Genomic DNA, 21495 nt, shown 5'->3' with positions numbered 1-21495 from the left:
AAGTGGTTATCAGTAAGTTAAGGTTATTTGAGACCTGCTGGGAGACTGTTAAGAATTATCCTGGTTCAGCAAACACATAGGAAGGGATTCTGAAAACACAAGGGGCTCAGGCTAAAGCCGGTTGGGCTTATAAAACCCTCGGAGTATTTATTACTGTTACTTTCATAACCCTCTTCATCGGAGTCCTGACTGCTTTCCTCATACCCCACCTCCAATCCGAGGCTGGGGAACAATTCCGCTTCCAGCGCAAAGAAGAGGAGGCTGCGGGTCCCAGGTGACCCATGCAGAGCCCGCAACTTTCGCGAGCCAAAGGTTTTGGCCTAGATGGTGCCCTCCCTGCCCGGCTGCTTGCAAGACTTCCAAGCACAGAAACGACAGGGCTGAGGCAGAGCCGGGTGGAGACCTTGGAATACATACACCGCGTGCCTGGACTCTGAGATTGTCCCAAACCTCAACTCCAGCGTCAGCTCGAAAGGCTTAAGGTAAGCGCCCCAAATCCTAGTGAAGCGGGAGGGCGACTGGGCAGCGCCCTTGCCAAGCCCCATCACCAACCTGGAGCAGTGAATCCGCCCACCGAGCCCCGAGCGCTTCTGCCCCCGGACAGCACCGGCCCGGGGCCCCCGCAGCCGGGGCAGGAAAGGGATGGGAGGCGGCGTGGGGAGCCCCGGGCACGCGGCGCGCCGCCCCATCTCCCATCGCAGCCGAGCGAACCGGGGTAGCGGACGCCGGGAGCTGCCCCGGGGGAAACGGGGGCCATCTCCTACCCCCAAACCCCCGCCTCGGTCCGCAAAGGAAAAATAAAGCGCCGGCAACAAGTGGGAGGTGCAGACCCCGCGGCCAGGGCCTGCTGGCCCCCGGCGCCCGCAGAGCCGCGGGGCAGCATCGCGGGGACCCGGCGCTCGGTCCCCGACCCCCCTTCCCGGCGCTCCGCCCTCCCGCCGGGGCTGCGACTCCCCAGCGGCGAGCGGCTGCCGGGCTCCCGCCCCCGCCCGCCCGCCCGCCCGCCCTGCCGGCCGCCGCGGCCCGGGCACTCACTGCTGCATTCCTCGTCGGCGCACAGCTTGTGCTCGGAGAAGCGCCGGCCCGCGCCGGGCCCCGGCTGGCCCGCTCCCCGCCAGGGCAGCCCGAGCAGGAGCAGCCACAAGGGCAGCCCCGGCGCCGCAGCCATGTTGTGGTGCCGCGGGAGCCGGCGACGCGGAGGAGGAGCCGGGGCTGGCGCCGGAGGGCGGGGCCGGGGGGCGGGGCTCGGCCGGCGGGCGGGCGGGAGGCTGCGCGCCCGGGGGCGGCGCCGGGGCGGGTTCGAGCGGTTCCCGTCTGACACGTCAGCGCGGGCTCGGGACGGGGGATGGCGGGGTCGGCCGGGGACCGCGCTCCGCCCTTCGCTCCCCGCCCCGACCTCGGCTCCCCTAACCTCCCTCCATCCTGCAGAGGGAGGGGTGGCGCGAGGCTTCCGCAGCCCCCACTCGTGGTTTGGGACCAGCTCTTCGCAGCTGCGACATCCCACCCACGGTTTGCCCCCGGCCGCCGGCGTCTGGAGGCTCCCCCGGCACCCCTCTGCCTGGGAAGGGGGCGCGTGAGAGCCTCGGCGCGGCGGCGAGGTCGCCTGAGCGCGGGGCAGATTTGGCCTCTTTGGGGCCCCGGGAGACAGTGGGCGATGGGTCCCCGCGCCGAGAGCTCCAGATCCCGGGCCCCGTGCGTAAGGGAAGAGTGAGTGCGGCAGAGCCGTATGCGGCCGCCCTACGCCGCCTTTCCACGCGGGCACGCGGGGGGGGCGCTCACGGACAGGGCGCCCCGCGCGTGGGCGGGCCCGTGGGCGGGCTCCGCGGGAGCCCCCTGGCGCGGGAACGACCAGGGAATCAGCGTCAGACCCGGGACGGCGACTGGCAGCTGCCGTTTACTGCGTATTTGCTTTGGGAGCAGGTGCTACGCTAAGGTCTTTATAGGTATCAATGCCCTTAATCTTCAAAAATATGTGTGAAGAAATTATGAACAAAAGTACTCCAAATCTGATGGAAATCCACATACCCAAGAAGTTCAGCAAGCCCCAAGCACAGGAAACAAACAGGCGCGCATTACCACGTGACAGCGGCGAGGGCAGGACCGCGGCCCCGCGGAGGCGCCAGGCGGGGGCGGGGGGGGGGCCTTCGTGCTGGACAGCGGGAGCCCGAGGCAGCCGTCAGCATCTCTGAAGTGCCAGAAGCGCAACGTGCCCCTCTGCAGCTGTATGCCGCGTGAAAACGTGTTTCAGAGACGAGGAGAAGTCTTTTCCACACGTGGCGCAGGGGCGACTGGATGTCCACGCGCAAAAGAAAGGAAGGGAACACCACCTTGGACCACATAAAAAAAAAAAATCTCAAAAAGGATCAGAGATCTAAATGTAAAAGCTGAAACTGTACAACTTTAGGGGGGAAAAAAAACAACAGGGAGAAATCTTGGAGTAGGCAGTGATTTCTTAGATATGACAACAAAAGCACAAGCAACCCAAGAAACTAACAGGTAAATTGGACTTTATAAAATTTAAAACTTAAGTGCTCCAAAGGACATCATCAAAAAAGTGGAAAGAAAGATAACCACACAGAAAGGAGGAAAATATTTGTCGGCTATATATCTGATAAAGAGTAGAGAGAGATAAATTTGGGTGCCTAGGGTAGATCAAATTATGAAAATCAAGCACAAGAATTTAGATATAGTAGAGTCAAACACAGACTGGCCATAAAACTAAAGAATCTGGAAGCAAGTGCCCTGTTCTGAAAGCCAAGGAGAATGGAGTTTTGTGTTAAGCATGGCCAGTAGGGTTAAGTCCTTCCTCACAATTAAAAAGCCATACCAAAGGGTATGTTCTTCTGGGAGTGAGTCAGGTACAAGGCAAAGCCTTCTATCAGCATGTTCTATTTGTCTTGTCTTGGTAAATATCCCCATTTCCATTGTACAAAGAAAGAAACTCAAACATCTGAAATTGCCACTAGTATATAAGCTTATATAGAAGTTCCTGTTTCCGGTTCTGCCTAATTTACCTTGGCACTATTTTTACAGAAGTCAAATATTTGGTGCTATGAAACAAATGCAGGACAGGGTGGGGCCTGTATAACTCAATTTCCACAGCATAGACTGGCTTTATCCATTCCATTTTTCAGATATGAATTGCTTCCTTACAGGACAACAGGGGAGGTAAGGAATGTAGTCAGAAGAGTTAAGCTAGGTATCAGAAGACTAATCCTGTGACCCTAGGCAAGTCATCAAATTTTCTGTGTCTGAGAGTCCTCATAAAATCGGGGCTAATGTTAACACTTCGTGGTGTTTCTTTAAGAAGCAAATAAGATCACATACTAAAGGTTGTCCATTTATGTTGTTTAAAAAATTATACAGCAGTATATCTGGCTCTTAGCCAGCAGGCATGGTTGATGGTGCAACAGGAGTCTCAGCAAATCAATGACTTTGTCACAAAGGAGACTTTTTAGATAGAACCTACCCTGTTCACTTCCCTTGTTATGGAAAGTCAGCATCTAGGGTAACTTCGTCCCAAGCTGTGCTCAGCAGTTCAAAAGCGCCTCCTGGAGGAGATACTAAGAACTGACGGGAAGAAAATAGGTTCTTGAGGATAACACACAAGCACAGCCCACCCCTTAGCAGATCACACATCCAGACAAAGCTCACCTCCTGAATCCTCAGCATTTTAATTGATGCATTCAGTATAAAATTAGGAACATAAATACCATTATGAAGACTACTCAAGTGTGGATATTGAGCAATTGGATTCAGAAAGAGTAAGAGTTCCCTGCAGGTGTAAAAGCTCATTCCTATTTCAATCTGCATCAGGTAGGAAACGGTATGAGATACATTACAGGATAAATGAATGACATCAAACCATAATGATTAAATAAAGGATCTAAACCTGATATTTCCCTTATTTCTTGCTGGCTTTCTAGAACATTGCTGTTTTATATTGTGTTTTTTGTCATGCCATTTCTTTATCTTATTTATGCTATTGGATGCAATATAGCATGGTCACTTTCATTTTAGTCTCTTCACCCAACACATTTTTTAAAAAAAAAAATCTTTATTGATTTCAGAGAGAGGAAAGGAGAGGGAGAGATAGAAACGTCAATGATGAGAGAGTCATCATTGATTGGCTGCCTCCTGCAGGCTCCCAACTGGGGATCGAGCCCGAAACCTGGGGCATGTGCCCTGACCAGATATTGATCCGTGATTTCCTGGATCCTAGATCGATGCTCAACCGCTGAGCCACGCCCTGCCAGGCCACCCAACACATTTTCTACCAGAATTGAACTGTGGGAAAGGGAGGGGGTAGGTAGGGCATATAAAGATATTCGTTATTAACTTTTCCTCTTTGACCTATTGTTACCTTGAGTTGCCTAAGAACATTAAGGTAAATCAGAAATTTCTTCCCCATTTTTGTGAAAGCATGAATTTCTAGCTGTGTAAAATCAGTGCTGGGTTGGTTTGGGTGAAATGATACTTTACGGCAAGGGAAAAAATGTAGCCATACCAAGCCTTTAGACTAGAAGCCTGTGTCCATTTATTTTATTTGTGTTCCTTCCTGGACCAGATCATCACTTGGGTGGGCCTTGACAGTGGAGTTAGAGCACAGCTTGAGCGAGGCCAAGGACTTAGGACACAAGGAACAGTGGAAGGAAGTTTTCTTGCAAGCTCATAGCTACTGCGTGGTGTTTATGAGGACAACACGGAATCAGGTATTCGGAGCAAGGAATTCCTGCACAGACTCTCACTAGACCCTTCAGTCAACTCTACGATACTCTGATTCTGCCCAAATGGCTCACTTTTGGGGGAGGGAAGACTCAAGATCCCGGTGGCGGCCCATGCCATTAGCTGTGCAGCCCTGCAGAACTGCTGTGATGACTTTAAAGCTGCCCCCTTGAACTTTCACTCCTTAGGCCTACTTCTGTTGACTCGGATGTTTTGAAATAGTAGCCTGGCCCTTCGTTCACAGGTCGGCCTTCCACATTTTGGAGACACATACTGTGTTTCCATGGGCCTCTGCTTTACCAGGGCCGCCTTCCCTGGAACTCCCTTATCTTCCTTCCCAACCCTATTTCATAAAAAGCTAGTCAACGTTGCCCATGTCAGTGACTCCAGGCCAGTCTGCAGAACCAGCACTGAGAAGGGAAGAAATAGTCTTGCCCAACTTTTGGGGAGGTAGTCAAGGGTCCCCCAAGTGCAAAGCTAAGCTTTAATAAAAGAGAAGAAAGATTTCAAGAAAGCAATGAAAAGGCTATGCAGATTTGTTCACTCAGGACCACCAGCGCACTTCTCGGGCTCGCGCAGCGCGCTCCGGAGTCAAGAAAACGCCTAAACAAAGGTGAGTTACTCGGCTAAAGGGACTTTAAGCTCTTTGGACTGTTCACCCCGTGCCCCGGGCTACACTCAGATGCCAAGCTGCAGTGAGAGCAACGGGAGGGCGGGCCTTCGACATCACTTCCGGGTTTCGAGGGGCGGGGCCGAGCGGGGGTGGGGGCCCCGGTTGGCTGCGCCGCCGGAGGAGGAGTTAGGGGCGGAGCTGCGTCTGCGCACCGCCTGGGAGCCGGAGGCGGGTTTTGCGCATGCTCACACGGGGCGCTCGCTAACTCCGCTTCCGGTGCCTGCGCGCGCAGGGGCGGACCCCGGGACCGCGCCCGGGGTGCAGGCGAGGTCGGGCCGCGGGCCCGTGGGTGCTGCGGGTGTCCTCGGTCCGTCACTGCCCGCGGTCAGGGCGGGGCCCGAGGGGCTGCGCGGGGGTTGGCCCGCGCCCTGCTGATTCTTCCTCCCGGCGCTGCCCGCCTCGGGCTCTGAGGAGGAGGCAGCGGGTGGGGGGCTTTGGGGAGCCCGGCGAGCGCGCGACGCCTCCGTTGCCTCGGAGGATTTGGGGAGAGCCGCCTCTGTAAGGACGCCTTACAGCACGTGCGCGTGGTTCACATCCCCGTTATTTAGAACCCGTGCTGCGAACCGGAGAATTTCATCTTATATATTTTTTAAAGGAACTCCCAGGTACAATTAATTTTGCCGATCAAATGATATTTACTAAATAAAACAATGTTTTCCTGTATGACTCCGAAGGCTGTGGGTTCAAGATGTGCAGAAAGTAACTGATCTTCTCCGTTCGCAGTAGGCATGAGCGATTTCAGCGAAGACTTGCGAGGGCCCACGGCCGAGGACGACCCGGGGGCAAGGGGGGTTCGCTCCGGTTCGGGGATGTGTTTTCCGTGGCTCCAGAAGCACATAGAAGGCGTGGGTAAGAGCCGTGCGCAGCCGTTTCACCGAGGGGGTGAGATTCACCAGGGATGCAACACCCTCGGTTCACTTCGTAAGAGAGGCATAAATGTATGAGGGTTTCTTAGGCTATAGCAGAAAGGAAATAATAAGAAATAGATTCTGTTTTCTTTTGGGATTCTTTTCCTTTGATTTAATAACAGCCTGTATTATGGTAGATACAAGTTTTTTAATTTTTTTGTTTTTATTATTATTTTTAAAAAATCTATCTTTATTGATTTTAGAGAGAGGAAAGGAGAGGGAGAGAGAGATAGAAACATCAGTGATGATAGAGTCATTGATCGGCTGCCTCCTGCACGCCTCCCACTGGGGATTGAGCCTGCAACCCAGGCATGTGCCCTGACCGGGAATCGAACCCTGATCTCCTGGATCCTAGGTGGACACTCAGCTGCTGAGCCGTGCCCGGCCGGGCCAAGTTTTTTCTTTAAAACTGAAAATTTTAAAAACAACAACTGAGCACTTATATCCCTGGCATTGGCTAAATATTGGGGATACGTAGATGAAGATATAGTCTCTGCCATTGAGGAGTACATACCTAGGAAGTGTTCTCAAATAAATAAAATTAAAAGAACTTCTGTAAGCGTTTATTTGAGCCCAAACTGAAGACAGTTGCTGGGAAGCAAGATCTCCAAAACTCCTTTCCCCTTGGCTTCTAGACGTGAGCTCTGTTTCTTGATCTTTTGATCTAAATCTCATCTCATGTAATTATATCAGTAAATTAATCCTCAGTAAACCTACGTGCTTGGCATTTTTAAAGGTGAGGAAATGGCATCTCACATAAGTCTTTAAGCGCTGGATGTGTTAGAGTCACCTTAAGGCAGCACGTACTGCTTTTGATTGTGAAGCCTCCACTAAAGGCACAGTTCTCTAGGAGATCAGCTTTAGAGAAGGAGCGTGTGGGGAAGTTGAAGATCTGCAAGTTGATTGCTGTAAAACTGTCTTTGCATGTACCTGTTAGTCCGTGTGCTCCCAGGGTAAGGGTACCGGAGCTGGAAGACTCCTGGCCCCTGGGGGTCCCCTAGCGGAGTGGAAAGGAAAGAGAAGGATGCAACCTGTTGCTCCTTAACAGGGTTGTAACTGACTCCAAATATTCTTAACATGAGCATTTTCAATTCTTTAGAGATGTAAATGCTAATGTCTACAACTGTTTTTGCATTTAATATCATTGAGTTACTGGGAATTCGGTCCTTAAAAAAGAAAAGCCCACCTCTTGTTTTCAGAACACTGGTAGGTAATAAAGATGATGCTTGCCTAGGATGACCCTAAGGATCTGTCCCCATTTTAACTACTCCAGACTATGCTTTCGGGGGTCCTCTTGGGGAGATTCTACCCAGATTGTTCAGTACAAGAATGAAAGGATTGACTGAGTCAGTTTAGAAGGCTCTCTTGACTCTGGTAGAACATCAAATTACACATCTCCAAATTAGATTTTTTTTTTTTGTTTGCTAAGATTAGTTAAAATAGTGTGGAAGAGTTCATTTCAAGTGAAGCTAGCTCTGATATTTGGGATGGGCTGGGTTAAGTAATACCCACTGTTCTACTTGTTAAAACTACTATTGGGGAGTAAGTTTTTGAGCTGTTGAATTGGGGTTACTGGGTGAAAAGCTCTTCTCTTTAATCGTTATAGTGACCAGGGGGAAGAAGGAAAAGCATTTTGCTCAGACCACAAGTGCTTGTTTAAGCTTCATCCAGGAAGCTCTGCTCAAACACCAATGGCAGCGAGCGGCAGAGTTCATGCACAGTTATTTCCAGATCTTGGAGGATTCGGATAGCAACAAAAGGCAGGCTGCGCCCGAGGTAAGGACGGTCAGTGTGAGTCTCCTGGAAGAGGTGACTGATACCTGGGAGTTTCAGCCTCGTGGGCTCCACCCAGAATAGCTTTTGCAGGACCTCAAATTGATTTTACTGAAAACGACTAAAAGTCGTTTTAGATGGAGCATTTGTATTGTGACATTTTTTGTACGCTCTGGTTACTTACTGTGATTTTAAAGGAGACTACATATATGTGAATTCTGAATTCTCAGATTCACTAATATTCATTCACTTATTCTAATAATTCATACTTCTTTCCCCTTGTCAATATTTTCCCCTCTCTATAGGATGTTTCTTATCATTATACAAACATGTTATTTATCCATCTTTAAATCATCTCTTTACCTCCCTCTTCCTCCATAGGCTGTGCCCCCCCCCCCCCCCCCCCTTTCAGCAAAGCTCCTTGAGAGGGTGTGTATAGCTGTTGTCTCCAAACAGCCTCCAGTTAGGCTTCCCTGAGCACCAACATCACTTTCTACCAAGTTGCTTTGTCAAGATCAACAGTGATCTCCATGTTGCTAAATCCAGTGGCCAGTTCTCAGTGCTCATCTAGTCTGTTGTTCTCATTTTGTAGATAATAAAGCGAGACCGAGATCAGGAAGAAGCCAGTATTAATAGAACCCAAGTTTTCTGATTTTCCTCCTATACTGACTAAAATTTTTATCTTCAGTATGTATCTTAACTGCCTACCTGCTTTAGACTACTAACTTAAAAATGGCACTATTTTAGTTATCTGGTATTTGGTGAAAAGCTTTTATCACATGATACAATGGTAGTTTCGCTGTTGATGGAAGTGGTATCTAGGAAAAGATATAGGTTGCTTTTTTAATGTCATAATCAGAAAAAAAATAGTTTTCTTAGACATTGATTAAGGCAAAGGTTTTATATTTTTGTTAGTAATTTCTGTCTTGACAGATTATTTGGAAGCTTGGAAGTGAAATTCTCTTTTATCATCCCAAAAGCAGCGTGGAGACTTTTAACGCCTTTGCCGACAGGATGAAAAATATTGGTGTCATGAATTACTTAACGGTAAGATGCGGGCTTTGGGAATTGACCTTTGCTGTGTTCATTTTAACAAAACAGCTGGTCTCAGTGGTAAGGTCGGTAGTCAGGTCAAAGGCATGGGCAGAAAGGTAAGACCTGGATAAATAAGAGAAGCCAAAGGAAAGCAATGCTGTGAGAACCTTGACTTCTCCATGTCGTCTCGCCTGCCTTGTTCTCTGGGTTAAAATACCCCCTCGTTGTGTATCTAGCTGCCCGAGCCGGTCCTCCAGAGAGGGCACATTCGCACCCTTTCCTCAAGTCATTGGAGCTCCGTAGGAATTGGTGCTGTTGGAGTTGAGCTAAACAAATAGGGAGTGTGAATATGTGAAAATGTTTATTCCCAGCTTTCTTTGAAATATAATTGACACGTAACACTGTGTAAGTTTAATGTGTACAGTGTGATGATCTGATCCACGTGTGCATTGTGGAAGAGAGTTAGCACAATGAGACGAGTTAGCACATCCTTCATCTCATGTCATTACCACTGTGGTGGTGGTGTTATGGTGAGAACATTAAGGCGCTACCCTCACAGGAACTTTCAAGTGAACAAGTCATGTTATTGACGATAGTTACCATACTGTACATTAGATCCCCAGAACTCATTCATCTTATAACAGAATTTGTACCCTTCGACCAACATCTTTCAGTCTCCTCCACCTTCAGCCCTTGGCAACCACCAGTCTACTCTCTGTTTATGTAGCTTTTAAGTAGCGTCTGAGCCAGGACTCTCTGTCTCCAAAACCCAGATTCTTTTTACTAGATCATGTCTTCTCTTTGTAAGCTTACGTAATTTTACTCTCATTTACAGTGTTGTTCCATGTATCGTTCCTCTTTGCTAGATTGAATTTTTTGATGACAGGGACAGTGTCATTACATCATTTGTGTCCTACTAAGGTCTTACCCCAGCATGTATCATACGTTTACTGAGCTTTCTGACGGATGGTTATCTAAGGACCTATAAATCAGAGGGCGTTTTCTCATTGTTGTTGCAGATCTCCTTACAACATGCGTTATACCTTCTGCATCATGGGATGCTTGATGACGCCAACAGAAATCTCAGCCAGGCAGAGACGTGGAGATATGGTGAAAAGTCATCTTCCCAGGAGGTGTTAATCAACCTGATTCAGGCCTATAAGGGGCTTTTGCAATATTATACTTGGTCTAAAAAGAAGATGGAATTGTCCAAGCTTGGTGAGTGGGTACAAGTGAACTTTTTCTTGTGGTCATAAGACTGAATCAGAGGGACACTGGATCTTAAAGAGTAATTTAATCCCCCAACCTCCCAGCTGAGCTTTATTCAGATATTACAGAGAGCAGATATTTCTATGTCTGAACCAGTCCATCTTTCGAGGTTACATGTTTCTTTAGTTAACCTTGCCATAATGCCTGCTGTAATATTTTTTTTTAAAGCAGGCTCGCTGATGTTCATTAGGTAAGTTTTAAGTCAATATTTACTTTCTTCTTGCACATGGTTAGGTAGAACATAAGCAAATATTCAATGATGAAAGCAGGTGGATTGGAACCTGGCATTTACACCTTACCTCACGGACAGGTGGTCTAGTACCTTCCTGGAGCTGACACTTTGTTCTGTAGCAACAGGAGGTGAAGATGGGATAATATGGGGAGCTCTTTAGATGATTTCCAACTGCAAATGTCTATTTAATAGAAGAAAAATTAGGACGAGTTCTGTGTAGCCAAACTCATAAGAATATAACACATAAACGTGTGATTAGATTGGCTTAGAGTGATTGTCCCTTGCTGCTGTGGCCGGTCCTGTTGGATTTGATGCACTTGATGATTGGGACCCTCTTCCGTAGTAAGTTCACGCCCAGCATATACTTACTCAGGGATCTGCGTTTTTTCTTTAAATTTTTTTTCTATGTCATTTCTTACCTACTTTTTCCCCTTATCACCTTTTTTCCAAGTCTATATTGATATTTGTTCAGTTGATCCACTGGGGAGGGAATACCAGTCCCTCTTTTTTGGGGGGGTTACTTTTTTGGCTAAAAAGTAGCATTGGTACCAAAAAGTATTTTGGCCTTCGATTAGCCCTTGCCTTTGAAAGACCAAGTAACTTTCTTTTTAAACCTTTAAGATTGTAATCTCTTTAATATGTATTATTGCCAGATTTTTCATATCACCCAATTTTTAAGGGGTAGTGATCTTGTGTGTTTTTTAAAAGACAGCTTTATTGAGAATTGATACATAATTTTTAATACCATTCACCCACTTAAAAGTGTACAATTCAGTGCTTTGCAGTTGATTGACAAAGAGTTGTGCATCCATTACCGTAATCAATTTTAGAACATTTCCATCACCCCAGAAAGAAACCCCGTACCCATTAGCCGCCACTCTCAGTCCCCCCCAATTAATTTCACTTGATGAATCAGTCATTTCCAAGTCCTTCTTGTGACATGTGAGATGCTACAACGTCTGTGTGATGAGGTGAAGTGAGGTGAATGATGTAGGCATTGAGACTTAGTGTTAGGCCAGTGTTGACCTTCTGATGATACTTCAGAAGGAAGGTCATCTGCTTCGGTGACCTTGGACCATTGAGCCATGCCCATGCCCATGCCCATGGTTGTATGTTAGGAGCAGACAGTGGCTGAGAATCTTCCATAGTTGAAAGGTTTTTTTGTTACAATGGTGCACAATTTAAAACTTGTGAACTGTTTATTTCTGGAATTTTCCATTTAATACTTTCGGACTGCGGTTGACTGAGGGTAACCGAAATGGTGGAAAGCACAACCACAGATATAATCCTTTTTGTATGCTGCTGGATTCAGGATTTTTACATCTGTATTCCTAGAAATATTGGTCCATAGTTTTCCTTGTGTTGTCTTTGTCTGGTTTTTGCATGAGGGTCATACTGGCCTCGTGGAATGAGCTGGGAAGTGTTACCCCTCTTCTCATTTGGGGGGAAGGGTTTGGGAAGAATTAGTATCACTCTTTCAGTGTTCGAATTCACCAGTGCATCCATCAGGGCCTGAGCTTTTCTCGTGGGTCGTTACTGACCACTAATTGAGCAGAAGCCTTCAGTACGGAGTGATTCTTAACAACCTTTCATCCCTGAGCAGACGAGGATGATTATGCTTACAACACGGCGTCTCAGAGCATGCGCAGCCACAGCTGGAAGACGTCCATCAACTTCTCTGCATTGATCCAGGTTCCTGGCGTTTGGGACCCTTTCGTGAAGAGTTATGTAGAGGTAAGTAGACTTTTCATAGAGTTTTACTAGTTTCATTTCATTATAAGCCTAATCTCTACTGATCAGAAAGAAACTAATGTTTAAAAATTATTAAAAAAAAATAATAGAGCATCTTTCCTCGGTCTGGACAATTTTTGATTATTTTACTAACGTACTGTAAATGTCACTTTGTGTTTATTTTTACCACTGGATAGTGTGGTAAATAGCCAAGTATGTGTAAAACAAATAGCAATGTAGTTGTAATTGTCAACTCTGTATTATTTTTATTGAGCTTAAAAGAAAAGCAAGAAGATCTTTTGTGATTTGATGGGCTATAGAAGGGAAAAGACAAAAATCTGAAATTATATAGACAATATATTGGATGAAGAATAGTGACTTGTAGGACGCTCATGAGGACGTCCTGTTACCTCAGGGTCATTGTGGAAGGACAGAGGGCCTTGGCCCAGGGCACGGGTAATGAATTATCAAAATAATTTGCTTTTTAAATGTTGCCTGAGTGCTAACGTGGTAATTGTGTTGTCAGAAGATAATCTCTGGAACCAAATGCTAGCGAATCCGGAAGTTCCTGTGTGAGGGTGGGAATGAAATGAAAGGAACTGTAATTCCCACGTGCCCCTTTCATGGCTAAATGTTCTTTTTTTCAGTCTTCAGTGTGCTCCGCTCTGAGCACTTTATTCTTATAGGAACCATTCTTATGTGAAGTTGCTACGTTTTTCATTAACAAATGGTAAACCACACAGGCTTTGCTGTAAGCATCTCTGTGCTCTGTAGAGGCTCTAACACAGGCTGGTGAAAGCAGAAACTGGCGTGATCACCTTTCCCCATACAGTACATATTATTTTTCAGTTTTATATTTTTTTACCCATTGTTAACTTGTGCGTTATCTTTCTTGTAGCTCTCTTGCAGAGTTTAGCTAAGATGTTATGTCTTCTTTTTTAATAGGTGCTGGAATTCTATGGGGATCAAGATGGAGCCCGAGAGGTTCTCACTAATTATGCCTATGATGAAAAGTTCCCATCCAACCCGAATGCGCACGTCTACTTATACCACTTCCTAAAGAGAGAGAAGGCCCCGAGAGAGAAGCTGATCAGTGTGCTTAAGGTACAGAATTTTTATGTCAGTGTTTGAACAGGGTTGGGGATCTACTTTAAAACATTAGAACAGGGAAAAAGCAAATAATCAAATAAGCAACAAGCAAAAGCCAGTATTTGAAAAGCTAATGGCTAAGAATTTTCTAACACTGACAAGATTTCTAGAGTTCTGATAACGTTCCATTTTTTGTTTTTTTTTAATCTGGATGCTGATTACAAGAGTGTGTATAACTTTGTAAATATTTATTGAATGACACGCTCATAATTTGTATACATTTCTATTGCGTATGTTATATTGTTAACAGAGTTTTTGAAAAATCTAAGTGAATTCAACCAATATACAGAATCCCATGTATCATAAGACTTAATGTGATTTTGTAAGAACCAAGTTTTAATATTCTCTGATATTGGTATACTGACCTCTTTTTAAGAAACCATTTAGAATCAAAAAGTAAGATTTACTTTTTATTTTATAGGAAATTATATCAGTGTAGAGTCAAAGAACCTCAGCAAGCAGACAGAATGAATTCATTTTTAATATTAAATGTGTTGGAATGAAAAATACAATTTTACTTTATATTCTAGTTTTTGCATATTTATAAAAATAGACTTCTTAAGAAGAAAAACCTTTAATTTCTCTGTTGCATAAAAATGTTGTAAAAATATTTTCATGAATATTCTTCCAGAACACACAGTCTTCCAAACTAGCCACCTTATTTTGGGTTTTTGTTTTATACAACTATTCTGTAACCTTTTGTGATCAATAAATATTAACTAATCTGTGTGATACTGATTTTTTCTTTCATTTTTTTTCTCAGTTTGGCTTCTGAAAAGAAATTAAATTTTTAAGTGATAGGCAGTATAAAAAATGTATAAGGAGAAAAGAAAGTCTCTTATCTATTTTCCCCTACTCTTCTGATTATCTTGTTATTGTCAGGGACTTTTTAAAAATAGCTTTATGTAGAATACTTTCTGTATCTGAATTGAAACTGGGTAAAAGCAAAGTATCTTTTAAATCCGTGCTTCATTCTATTTGAGAGTAAGAACTTTATTTGCAAATAAGATGAAATTTGAGAAATGCCTTTTCAATGTGTAAATACTACAAAATTAATCCTTTCTTCCAGATTTTGTATCAGATTGTACCGTCTCACAAACTGATGCTAGAATTCCATAGATTACTGAGAAAATCAGGTAAGTCATGTTTGTTTTGTATCTCTTTGTGCAGACAAGCTGTAGACCAGCGGGTCAGCAAACTATGGCTCACAGGCCAAGTCCACCGCCCACCTGTTCTGATGAATCAAGTTCTGCTGGAGCACAATCATGTCCATTCACTTACGTGTGGTCTGTGGCTGCTTTTGCACCGTGGCAACAGAGTTACTTAACTGTGACAGAGACCATGTGGCCCACAAAGACTAAATATTTACTGTCTTGCCCTTGACAAAAAAAGTTTGCTGACTCCTGCGTGGCACATTAGGCAGTAGTCAGCAAAAGAGAAGTGGCTTTAGTTTATATAATTCACCTCGTTTCAGTCACTACTGCATTGCAGCTCAATATAGAAAAGAACGTAGCTTCGTAGGAAGAAGTCGGCCTGAGTCCAACAGGTACTGACACTATCTCGGTGCCTGTCCTAATGGAAGAAAACATACGTGAAATGCCCAAGTAGGTTTAAGTAATGTTCTCGGTGTATACAACTGATCCATGAAGAACATGGGTTTGAACTGTGTGAGTCCACTTACGTGCAGAAATTTTTCAATAAATACTGTAAATGTATTTTACTTATGGTTTTTCTTAATAACATTTCTTTAGCTGATTGTATTCTAAGAATACAGTATATACTACATAGACAAAATGTGTACAATTGGTATGGCTTCTGCTCAACAGTAGGCCATTAGTAGTTAAGGTTTTGTGGAGTCAAAAGTTAGAAATGGATTTTTGACCGTGGGGGTGGCGGGTTGACACCCCTAACTCGCTCTTTCAGTGGTATAGCCCATTTAGAGATCAGACTCAGCATTCCGACTTCAGTAGCATGGACTGAATTACTGAACTTTTCAGATTCTTCAAAGGAGAGTATGAGTACAAGAATAGTATTAAACTGTTAACCAGATTAAAGGGCTGATGGCTCACTGATATTTTACCAACTGAATATATTGTTTTAGCTTTGTGTACTTCAGTGCTTTATGTAAACCCTAATTACCGTGATCATTGCAGACAAAGAAGAGCACCATAAACTGGGGCTGGAGGTACTATTCGGTATCTTAGATTTTTCTGGATGCACTAAAAATATAACTGCTTGGCAGTATTTGGCAAAGTATCTCAGACAGACCTTAATGGGGTAAGTAAGAGACACATGGTATTTATTACTGCATCAGCATAAATAATATTTCCCAATATTATAGCTGATAACTGTAAATTTTTAAATAAAGTTCTTTGCTTATGTTTTTGGATTTGTTGAACTGTGTCTTCTGCTGCTTTCTTCTGACTTCATCAGAAACAAGGACATTCAGAGTTACAGGTATAACATACAAAAATTCTATCAGGGTGTTTTTACGCCAGCAAAATAAATACTGTACCATTACACTGTTAGGGAATATGTAGGCTTTTAATTGGAAATAAAGTCTAAATGGGATCACTCCCACTCTTTGCTCAACTCCTGTAATGCTCTTCGTGGTTTGCATGCCATCAACTTCTAAGGTCACATGGGAAGCAGCTTTCCTCTCAGCTGTTTTCAGTAATCTTCTTGGGGTTTTTAGGCCTCATAAGATAATCGTAGGTCATTCATTCGGCAAATATTTCTTAAGTCCATGTGAGCTGGGTATCTAAAACAATAGCTTTGGTCATAATATCATTAGTGCCACATTTTTTTACTTTGTGAGAAAAAGGGATATCAAAAAATTGTTTCATTTATTTATTGTATCCATTTTGGTTGGTTAGGAAGTTCAGTATCAGTGGGAACCTATTTCAGGCTTCAGGCCTGACCTGACCTTGGAGAAAGAACAGAGCTGATTATAAAGTGTTTTTGGTGTGATATGTTAATGTTCTCGCTGTAAACCATTTTGCAGATCTAAGCCCTATCTAAACCCCTACTCACCATAAGGTTCTTGAAGGCAGAGAAATGTACTGTTCATTTTTTGAACCTGTAGCAGTTCTGCCATTGGACAAAAATAAGTCCTAAATATGTATTTGCTCACTTAAATTATTCTTGAACCCTTAGCATTGTCTGGTTCAACTGTGAAACCTGTGTGTTCATGTTATTTGTGTGGTGACAGCATCTGAATTTGGCTAGTAATTCTTTGTAGCATATAATTTAAAATAAGGTTTTAAAGTAACTTTTAAATAATAATAAGAGCTAACATTTATGGAACATTTACTATATACCAGAAATTATGCTTTCTTTATATGAAGAAACTGCTGTATTGTTGGACCAGTTCAATCCTGATAACAATGCTGTGAGCTGGGTGCCATTAGTGTCCTTGAGGAAACAGGCTCAGAGAGGTTAAACAGTATTGGCCAGGCTCACGTGGATAGTGAATGGAAGATCTGAGATTCGAATCAGGGTTTTGACTTCAGAGTCTATGCTGTTGACCACTGAGCTATACTGAACTGGCTGTTTAGTTAAAGGGAAGATGGGACACAGAGATCCAAGAGACCTAAAACGGATGTGGCTTCGTGCATGTGCCCTGCAATGGCCAGATTCAGAAATTAGTCGGCAAACGTCTTCCTTGTCATTGTTCTGTGGGTTCTGCTTAAGTTCACATTCTGACGGTATTGAAGCTTCTCCATCACTGACTGTTTTCTTTTCCAGAAATCACCTTGCCTGGGTTCAAGAAGAGTGGAATTCCAGGAAGAACTGGTGGCCAGGCTTTCACTTCAGCTACTTTTGGGCAAAAAGTGATTGGAAGGAAGATAAAGCTTTGGCTTATGAGAAAGTTTTCGTAGCTGGAATTTTGTTAGGAAAAGGTACATGTTTTGTTTTCTTTTTGTCTAAACGTCGCTTTTAGATAATTTTGAAATTGCAAAGTATGACCATTCATTCATCCGACAGCTCACCTGTGGTACCTAAGGGTATTAGATGCTAGAGAAGTCACTGTTGAGTAGGAAAATGAATCCTGAAGTGCGGCCAGGTGATCTACGTGTAGGAAGCCCAGTGGATTAGAAACAGTGATTTCATGTTGTTGATTGTGGTTGGTTTTTATGCTCTAACTTGAGCATCTTTAGTGGCCATTAAGATACGAGATGCAAACTGGTTTCGTGACACATAACCATTTGGCTCTTCTGTATAGAAAGTTTACTGAGCTTGTCACGTTATTAGAAATAGAGAAATAGTCTTTATTGACCTTAATGTTTTATAATAGCTCTATATTATATTCACTCATCTGTTCCTGTAGGGGTGAAACATTTTCTCCCCTTGAGAAAAAGTACTCCTCCTATTAATTTAAAAATCCTATTACAGGCAAAGCAAGCCGATCTCTTTTTTGTGGAGTGTTTTGGCTGTTAAAATTCTTAACCTGCTCTGTATTACGAAAATACGAAAAGGTGGCCAGTACTGAAATGAGACTGTTGAGAGATGAAGACTGTGAACCTCACACTGTCCACGAGGAAGCAGTTTGCTGCTAGAGAGTTTAAAGTATCTTAACGAGGTTTTTAAGGTCTGTTTTAGATGACATGTATATTTTTTTGGAATTTGTATCATCGGTGAATGTTTCAGATGGTTCCTAAAATTCCTAAAATGCTGGTTTTGTAGGAGGAAAGAGATTAACAAGCATGAACATGATTTTAAAATTCTTCTCGTGTGCCGATGACAGGGAACAGAAGTGCGATTTGAACTGTGACTCTCCGCTTGGTTATGAGCGTGGAGGAGTCTAGTACCGACATCTAAAGGTGTCTGTGTTTGTGCAGAGCTGGAGGACCTGGGATCTTGTTCCATTTCTGTCACATAGCCTGCCATGTCACTTAGGCCGTTAACCTTTGGGAGCCTCCTCTGGGAAGCGGGGGTTGCGACACCTGTTCATGTTTGCTTACAGGACTGTCGTAAGCATCAGGTCGACATCGCATTCAAGTGCTCTAGAAATTGTAAAGTCTTCTATGGATATCAGGCCTAATTATGGTGTGGGGTTGAATCAGTCTGTTCAGGTGTTGAGCTGGGTTTTGTTCTTGCTCTGGTTACCCTCATTGCATCATAGGATTCCGGTTCTGGCCGTGGTCTCCCTCTGCTTTGTGCTTGGAGTGGGATTTGGGGGCCACCCTTCTTCCTCGCTCTGCTAAGGTGGGCCAGGCCCATGTGTCACAGGAGGGGCCTGTCCTCCTTGCCTTTCAGGCTACTTGGTTGCCCTGTGACTTCAGCCCTGGTGGGAGCTGGTAGTTTACTTGGCTTTTCTCTCTGTTAGGGTGGGAGCAGCGTTCTCTCCAGCTTTCTGTATTCCAGGTAGAAGCAGAAACTGGTGTACAAAGTATTTTGATTTTACTAAAGTGGTAGCTAAAGTTTATGCTTTAATGCCGATGGATCAGACACGTGGTCGTATGTAGGAAGCAGTACATTGCATTGGTGATGGCTCTGAGAATGTGCTTAGGATGTATTGGTCTAGACGATGCAGATCATTCTGTTTCCATAATCATTAGTATGCCAGAATTAAGCAAAATTAAAGATGTAGAAATATATTTGAAGAATTTGATAAGTATTAAAACTACTTTTCTTTCTTTGGCTTTGTTTTATTGTTTTTCAGGTTGTAGATATTTTCGGTATATTTCAAAACAAGATCATCAAGTCTTAAGGAAGAAATTTAAGCGGATAAAGAAGTTAGTGAAAAAATACAGTGTTGTAAACCCCGGACTCTGACATTGAACTTGAGTTATTTCGGATTGGTAGCTACAGTGTAGTAGCTCAGTAGGTAATTATTGAATGTATTTATTTATTTGTTTTAAGAAGGTAGTTTCATATGGCTACAAAAATGTTATTTTTATATTTTCTTTTATTCTTAGTGATAGCTGGAGAAACACCTTTGCTCTTTGTAAATAAGTATTTTTTCTGTTTGTACTGTTAAATATAACATTTATTAAGGATAACCTTCAAATAAAACATATATTTGTGTAACCAGAGGATACACCTCTTCAGCAGTTAGTGTTATTTGGCGATAACTTGCCTGACTTTGTATAACAAAACATAACTGTGGAACTGTTAAATGAATTTATATTCTTTCAGATTCTAAACAACCCCAAGTTAGATCTACTATCATGAAGAATGTTTTGGTGATGAGTTCCGTTGAGCAACTTCGGAAACAGAGAGAGATTTAGAAAAGGACGCTTTCTTCTCTTTTGGTATTAAGACTTCGCAGTTTGGGGCTGAGTGACCTGTTGGGTGACCTTTTATTTAAGAGAACGAACTTGGGTCAGAGACTGTCAAGGGGGCTGGCAGTTTTCAGCTGCCGCTGGCTTAGCTTCAAAGGGCTCTAGGCCTGTGTGTGTGTGTGTTAATCAGACACAGCAATCTTAAGCCATGCTTTAGAACTCCCATGTCCTCTCCTCTCCTCTTGGAAACTAGGATGCAGCAGCAGCAGGCAGCTGGACAGTGGAGGAGACTGCTGGTGACATAGTGTCCCTGGGCCACACAGTAGGCCCAATGGGAAAGCTTGGCTCCGAAGCCAGGAACAACTTGCCTGGGGTATGAGCGGAGCTTTATAAGCTCTTGGAGAACTGGTAGAGTGAGTGTTTCTTCAAAACTGTCTTGGCTCTCATACATTTACTGTTCAGATGACCAGTATTTGGGTTTCTTGAAGGCTCACTAACTTCAGAGAAAGTCCAGTATTTAGGTGGTAAACTGTGTGTTTTCCCAGTTGGCTTATATTCCCACTGATTGTAAACCATCTGCAAGAAAATTGGGGAACATACAATGCTTTGTCAGTAATATAATTCAATATTTTATATTTAGTAAGAAACGACTATCAGCCAATAAGTACCCAACCATATAGACATATGAGACAAGTAGGTGCCCCATAGAACTAAAATAAGCCGAGTTAAAGCTACACCTGAACGGGCCAACCTTGTATCAAATGTTTATATCTGATTGTACAATAAGCGTGTGAATCAACAACGGAACTGTTTTTTAGGTCCACTGAAGTTAAAGTCAGTTTCATGAGTGATAATTGCTGACATTTATCAAGCACTGGGGACTTTACGTTTTGTCATACCATTACCGCAAATCCTATGAATCTTCCCTGTCTTACCAAGAAAGAAAGTCAGGTCCTCCAAGGCTAAGTAACTTGCTCAAGGTCACAGCTGGTAGGTCTTGGCACCAGGCCCGTAGCCCAACCAGTGTCGTTCCAGAGCCCACACTGCATTTGTACGGTCTGTACTGACTCCCAGTTTAGTCAGTGTTTATAACATGCAGAACACTGAGCTGGGTAGCAGTTCTTTACTTTTATTAAAAAAAATGTTTTAAATTTATTTTTCAATTACAGTCAACATACACTATTATATTAGTTTCAGGTATATAACATAGTTATTAGACATTTATATACCTTACAAGCTGATCACCCCAATGAGTCCAGGACCCATTTGACACCATGCATAGTTACTACAATATTAATGACTGTATTCCGAAAGCTGTACTTTACATCCCCGAGACTATTTTCATAACTGGCAATTTGTACTTCTTAATCCCTTCACATTTTTCACCCTCCCCCAACCCCCCCTCCCATCGGCAACCATCGAGTTTTGCTCTGTCTATGGATTTGTTTCTGTTTTGTTCGTTTATTTTGTGAAATCATATGGTATTTGCCTCAGTCTGATTTATTTCTCTTAGCATAGTGCCCTCCAGAATATCCATTGGCCTACTGATGGACACTTAGGTTTCTCCCTATCTTGGCTATTATAAATAATGCTGAACACAGAGGTGCATATCTTTTTGAAATAGTGTTGGATTTCTTTCGAAAAATACGCAGAAGTGTAATTGCTGGGTCACATGGTAGTTTTATTTTTAATTTTAAATTGGCTGTACCAATTTACAATCCCACCAACGGTGTGTAAGGGCTGCCTTTTCTCCATGTCATCTTGTTTGCTGAT

At 43.8% G+C, this 21495-nt stretch overlaps 2 protein-coding genes across 10 annotated transcripts in view; one reads left to right on the top strand and one right to left on the bottom strand.

Moving 5' to 3' along the window:
• The window catches only part of MIA3 (MIA SH3 domain ER export factor 3), a 34158-nt gene extending 32944 nt beyond the window's left edge, over nucleotides 1-1214 (bottom strand). For all 3 annotated transcript variants that reach the window (XM_081124155.1, XM_081124156.1, XM_081124157.1), the window contains exon 1: nucleotides 1036-1214. In XM_081124155.1, the coding sequence (XP_080980281.1) occupies nucleotides 1036-1168 (133 nt within the window). In that variant the 5' untranslated portion in view covers nucleotides 1169-1214. The remainder of the gene's footprint in view (nucleotides 1-1035) is intronic.
• On the top strand, nucleotides 150-19613 carry TAF1A (TATA-box binding protein associated factor, RNA polymerase I subunit A). 7 transcript variants are annotated; one of them, XM_081124162.1, is made up of 11 exons: nucleotides 150-482; nucleotides 6122-6247; nucleotides 7913-8082; nucleotides 9013-9126; nucleotides 10134-10332; nucleotides 12219-12349; nucleotides 13292-13450; nucleotides 14565-14631; nucleotides 15649-15772; nucleotides 17243-17397; nucleotides 19161-19547. In XM_081124162.1, exons 2-11 carry the CDS (start codon nucleotides 6127-6129, stop codon nucleotides 19271-19273), a joined length of 1353 nt encoding a protein of 450 aa, XP_080980288.1. In that variant the 5' UTR covers nucleotides 150-482; nucleotides 6122-6126; the 3' UTR covers nucleotides 19274-19547. The 7 variants fall into 7 exon arrangements, with proteins under 7 accessions (XP_080980288.1, XP_080980289.1, XP_080980286.1 ...); XM_081124163.1 differs by having other exon boundaries at nucleotides 444-482; nucleotides 6125-6247; XM_081124160.1 differs by lacking the exon at nucleotides 150-482 and adding an exon at nucleotides 5586-6003.
• The last annotated feature ends 1882 nt before the right edge of the window (nucleotides 19614-21495 follow it).

The sequence above is a fragment of the Miniopterus schreibersii genome (assembly GCF_964146895.1).
Source record: "Miniopterus schreibersii genome assembly, chromosome: 21".
Classification (NCBI taxonomy): domain Eukaryota; kingdom Metazoa; phylum Chordata; class Mammalia; order Chiroptera; family Miniopteridae; genus Miniopterus; species Miniopterus schreibersii.
This window is presented reverse-complemented; position numbering and strand designations above follow the sequence as displayed.

Bases quoted from the DNA above. Each gene is read 5' to 3' on its own strand.
- TAF1A (XM_081124162.1), top strand. From the start codon at position 6,127: ATGAGCGATTTCAGCGAAGACTTGCGAGGGCCCACGGCCGAGGACGAC. The intron at 8,083-9,012 runs GTAAGGACGGTC...CTGTCTTGACAG, and splicing joins AAAGGCAGGCTGCGCCCGAG to ATTATTTGGAAGCTTGGAAG. The intron at 9,127-10,133 runs GTAAGATGCGGG...TTGTTGTTGCAG, and splicing joins GTGTCATGAATTACTTAACG to ATCTCCTTACAACATGCGTT.